Source organism: Dasypus novemcinctus, chromosome 30, assembly GCF_030445035.2.
Source record: "Dasypus novemcinctus isolate mDasNov1 chromosome 30, mDasNov1.1.hap2, whole genome shotgun sequence".
Lineage (NCBI taxonomy): Eukaryota > Metazoa > Chordata > Mammalia > Cingulata > Dasypodidae > Dasypus > Dasypus novemcinctus.
In genome coordinates, this window is record NC_080702.1 from 11,547,932 (window position 1) to 11,553,703 (window position 5,772).

A 5,772-nucleotide genomic window follows, 5' to 3' on the forward strand; every position below is an offset into this window, starting at 1 on the left:
TAATTCCTCACTGACGGTAATTGTTAATGTTTAGTCCAAGTGATCAAGAAATCTCTGATTTTTACAATGATTAAGGATTGCAATTCTGTAACGAATCTGCTGTTTAGTCAGTCTACCTAATAGGAATCATATAAAAAATTCTCAGAATTAATATAGGTGTGCATGTAATACATCCATGTTTGTAATAATGAACAGGACGTATCAACAGGAATCATCCAATCCTGTGCAGAAATTGTGTATCTGAACCACAGTTGACAAAAAGGAAATGCTTTCTTTAAGTCAGGGGTTATGAATTGCTTCATGAAGACAGTAAATGTGCCTTTACTGAAAATATCTGTGGTCTCTTGATTATGGTGAGACTGTTTTGCTCCTTGATGTTAGGGAAGGAATATTTAAGGATAATGTAACTTTATTAACAAGTCTTTCAGACAGTGTCTGTTAGGCTCAAATATATCTTTCAATATTTTCTGTTTTAAAAACAGATTATCAAACATAATCTTATTATTTTTATTTATACAGTGCAGAAGATTTCACGCTTTACAGATGCTATTTTTCATACATCTTATATTTTGATATCTTTCACAGATTTATCTTATTGGTAACTCAATTTAGATAGTAATAGATAAATATATGATCCACAATTAGTAAGGATATAGTTTCAACTCCATGATATTTTATCATGCTTTAGCGTTTCAAGTCCCTTATATTAGAGCATGACCTAATGTTGTTAAATAAGTTCAGTGAGAGATGTCATTATACTTTTTTTTCCTGACATTAAAACAAAGGAATCTTTCTCTTGCCATCTTAAATCAGAATTTATCAGGCATTTACCAAATCCATTTTGTCATAGCATAGGTTTGTGTAGTAATATGCTACAAAGAGGACATCCATATTTTACTGTAATCATTAAATCCTTATTCATAACTGATATTGAGCTATGTAATAACTTCAATACTTACTTGGAAAGCTTTAAATAAAATGCCATCAATCTAAAATAAAATGATAGGTTGTAAGAACAAATATAGAGAGATTATTTGAATAATACAGGTAGGTATCTTCCTTAGTATAGCATGTGTGGTTAAAGCTACCTAGGGTGTAAATTTTGCAAATCATTTAACTTCTTTGTGCCTAAATTAACCTCAACTTTATGATTAAAGTTCCAGTGTGTGCATCATGGATTTGCAAAGAAAATAGAAATTAGTATATGTACAGACTTGATAGCAGAAGTTCATACATAGTAATTTCTCTTTATATAGTCAATGCTTAGATATCTCTTAATTAAAGAAAAACTAATATGTCTTTAAGTACAATCTAACAGTAAGTGGAGAATTTTGTATTTTGATTGAGATGATAAATGTAGCTCATGATTTATGTTCCCAATGCAGTATTTTCTGGTTTTGAGATAATCAGTCACAGATAACTGACAAAATGGCCTCCAAGGATTTGGCAATAGGAATGATCTTCTTATTACAAACCGTATTTGGAATGCTGGGGAATTTCTCACTTTTTTGCCATTATATCTTCCTTTCCTTCACTGGGTGCAGATTAAGGTCCACAGATTTGATTGTCAAGCACCTGTTAGTAGCCAATTCCTTGGTCCTTCTATGTAAAGGAATACCACAAACAACGGCAGCATTTGATTTGAAAGATGTGTTCAATGATTTTGTATGCAAAGTTGTTTTGTATCTTCACAGAGTGGGAAGGGGGGTGTCCATTGGAACCACCTGTCTCTTGAGTATTTTCCAGGCCATCATGATCAGTCCCAGGAATGCCCGGTGGACAGAGTTGAAATTTAAAGCCCCAAAGTACACTGGTTTTTCCCTTTTCCTGTGCTGGATCATCTACATTGCAGTAAATATTATTTTTCCAGTGCATATGTCCGGCAGACAGAACACCAAAAACATCACAAACCTTAAAAGTTTTGGATACTGTGCTTCTGTACGTCATGACAAAATCTCAGACTCACTCTATGCAGTGTTGTTATCAGTCCCTGATGCTTTATGTCTGGGGCTCATGCTCTGGGCCAGTGGCTCCATGGTTTGCAGCTTGTACAGGCACAAGCAGAGGGTCCAATATATTCATAGGAACAATGTCTCCCCCAGATCCTCCCCTGAGTCCAGAGCTGCCCAAAACATCCTTTTACTGGTGAGCACTTTTGTAACTTTTTATACCTTTTCCTCCATATTTCAGATTTGTCTTGCTCTTTTAAATAATCCTAGTTGGTGGCTGGTAGACACCGCTGCACTTCTTAATTCCTGTTTCCCATCTCTCAGCCCCTTTGTTCTCATGTGTCGTGACCCCAGTGTTTTCAGGTTCCACTCTGCCAAGTAAGGCGTACAGAATTCCCCATCTTTTCAGAAATATGTAAATGTACGTTTCTGCAAGATGTTCAGTTATGATTTATACATCTCCTAGTTTATCATAAGAACTGTTATGAAAAGTCACACTTCAAGTGCAAGGAAAAAGACAACCTAACCTGCCTTTGCCACAAGAATAAACAAATGATAACAACAATTGAAAATGAAATATTATGCAATTACTACATAAGTATGTCTTCGAGTATGTAAGTTTCTACCTGATATAGTATATTTTTCCAAAAATTCACTACATATCAAATTGTTGCACAAGTTATATAATAAAGGAAGAGAGTGTGTGTGTGTGGGGGGGGGGGGGATTCAAAATACCTAAAAGAAAATATCTGCATGGAATAATGAAGAAGTAGGGTGTGAAAATGGAATCTGTATTTCAGATTCTGAATCAGAGAATATGATCGTTGTGGGCAAGTTATGATTTTGGTATCTAATGTAATTAGATAGATGGCAGTCATTTGAAATATGATGCTGAGAAGAGAGATTGGCATATATAAAATAGTGTAGAAATGTTCATATAGAACTGAAATAGATCAAACAAGAATGGAAAAATATGTTTTTGCTGTTTTTTGGAGAGATCAGATGAGTTTGAGAATATGAAAAAATCTGGGTAACTGGTAGAAAATTTCATGGATTTTTGAACTGTAGATGGAAGTTTGTGTGTCTTGGGGTGTTTTATTTGATATTATGAGAACATTTCTATTGGGCATTTTGGCAACAAAAATTTTGGGAAGAGCACTCTCATTTCTTTAAGTTAAAGGACATAAGATTTTCACTGAGCCTTTCATTAACCTTGGAGCAGTAGAAGAATAGCCATTTGAAAGAAGAAAAGCATATATCCTTTTTTGGTTTATAATGTGGAGTTAATAACTTATTGGATTCTGAATTATCATAATGATGTTTCCTCAACTTTAAGAAACATTTTCTTACATCTCTCTCTCTGTAGTTACATGTAAAGCAGATGTAAAGTGGTAAAATCATAAAAATTTTAAACAGCAGCATCAGTTTGCTGTACATTGAATGTTATGCCAAAATATAAACAAACACATTTTAGCTCCCCCAAAACATATAACTTATATATATTTACATATACACATATATTAACATTTTCATGTACATATATATGTGCATATATATAAAACGAGATTATGTTTGATATAAAATAATATTGGAAAAGTATAAATTGAGAAATTAAAATAACAGCAAATTTTGTTTAACTGTAAAGCATATTTAAACTGATGATTTATATCACCAGGCTTGTTACTTTATTTGTTAAAATTATAACTATGTGTAAGTATATATACTGAAATAGTTAATTAGCTGAATTAATGAGAAACTGTTTTAACTGAATAAAATCATAATATGAAATGTAATGAAAATGAGGTTAAAAACTATTCTATTGTAATTATGTATTAGTAATATCTCTTTAAAAATATCCTATTTAATATATGCAAATATTGTTTGATATTAATAGGAGCAATAATATACTTAGGAGTAATATAATGATGCCTGTATTTGAGAGTGTATGTCCAAATTTGTTGCGTGCTCTTTATTATATCACACTTAGTTAACTTCCTTGTTCTTTGTATCTTCTGCTTATTTGTGTTTAAAATTCCACATTTTGCCTTTTTTCTTTGGAGGTTGCAAACTCAGTATCTCTTAGTTTATAACCTAGAAATTAAAGTATACTTTAAAAATTAATCACAGGGTAAAGTTACCCGATATGTTCAACTGCCTTCCTGCAAATATAAAGTCAATGCAACTCTAATCTACAGATATAACTTGTTTTATTGTACTTTGCTTTATTGCATTTTGCATGTGTTGCAATTTTTTACAAATTGAAGGTTAGTGGCAACCCTGCATTGGGCAAGTCTGTCAGCACCATTTTTCCAAAAGCTTGTACTTGTTTCTTTCTCTATGTCATATTATGCTAATTACACTAATATTTCAAATATTTATTTTATTATTATATCTTTTAGGTTATCTGAGATTTTTGGTGCTATTGTTATAATTGTTTGGGGAGCAACATGACCACATAAGATGGCAAACTTAATAAATGCACGTGATCTGACTGCTCCACTAAGCAATCATTCCCACATTTCTCCTCCCTTCCTCAGGCCTTATTCCCTGAGACACAACTTTATTGAAATTAAGCCAATTAGTAACCCTAAAATGACCTCTATGAGGTCAAATGAAGAGATGCACATCTCTTACTTTAAATCAAACTTTGAAATTATTAAGCTTATTAAGGAAGGCATGTTGAAAGTTAAGATAGGCCAAAAATGTGGACTCTTGTGCCAACAGTTAGCCAAGTTGTGAAAGTAAATGAAATGTTTTGGAAGGAAATTAAAAGTGCCACTTCAATAGGCACACAAATGATAAGAAAACATAAAACCCATATTGCTGATGTAGAGAAAACCGTAGTGATCAAACCAACACAACATTCCATTGAAGCCAAAATCTAATCTGGAGCAAGGCCCAGCTCTCAGTAATTCTATGAAGGCTGAAAGGAATACAGAAGACGAAAAAGGAAAACTAAGGTAGCATAGGTCACTGCATGAGATCTAAGGAAATAACTCACTTCCAAAGCATAAAAGTGCAATGTGAAGCAGCAAGTGCTGAGATAAATGCTGAAGCAAGTTATCTAGAAGATCCAGCTAAGTGCAGATTGAAGGATTTTTTATGTGGAGGAAACAACCTTCTCTTGGAAGAATTTACATCTAGGACTTTCATAACTGAAAAGAGAAGTCAGTTTGATTTGCCTTCAATGCTTGGAAGCACAGGCTGACTCTAATATTAGGGGAAAATACAGCTGCTGACTTTAAGTTGAAGCCAGTGCTCACTTACCACACTGAAAATTAGGACCCTTAAGAATTATGCTAAAATGGAATAACAAAGCCTGGATGACAGCAAATCTGTTAACAACACAGTTTGCTGAATATTTTAAGCCCATTGTTGAGACCTACTGCTCAGAATCAATAATACCATTCTAAATATCACAGTTCATTGACAACACACCTGTTCACCCAAAAGCACTGATGAGTATGTACAATGAAATTCATGACTTTGCCACAACATCCATTTGCAGTGCATGTATCAAGGAGTTAATTTTGACTTTCAAGTCTTATTCTTGAAGAAATAGATTTTGTAAGACATAACTGCCTTAGATGGTGATTCCTCATATGGATCTGGAAAAGTAAATTGAAAGCCTTCTGGAAAGGATTACTTTTTTTGATACCCTGAAGAACAAACATGGTTCATGGTAGGATATCAAAATATCAACATCAAAAGATGTTTGAAGAAAGGTGAGTCTAACCCTCTTGGATGACTTTGAAGCATTGAAGATGTCAGTGAAGGACATCTCAGCATATGTGAATTCAAGATAACTAGAATTAAATGTGGA

General features: G+C 33.3%; 1 protein-coding gene across 1 annotated transcript; it reads left to right on the forward strand.

Annotated features, from left to right (window-relative positions):
* The first annotated feature begins 1,425 nt into the window (after window positions 1-1,425).
* On the forward strand, window positions 1,426-2,331 carry LOC101427861 (vomeronasal type-1 receptor 4-like). Its single transcript, XM_058290187.1, has one exon. The coding sequence runs from the start codon at window positions 1,429-1,431 to the stop codon at window positions 2,329-2,331; it is 903 nt and encodes a 300-aa protein (XP_058146170.1). The 5' UTR covers window positions 1,426-1,428.
* The last annotated feature ends 3,441 nt before the right edge of the window (window positions 2,332-5,772 follow it).

Bases quoted from the DNA above. Each gene is read 5' to 3' on its own strand.
- LOC101427861 (XM_058290187.1), top strand. From the start codon at position 1,429: ATGGCCTCCAAGGATTTGGCAATAGGAATGATCTTCTTATTACAAACC.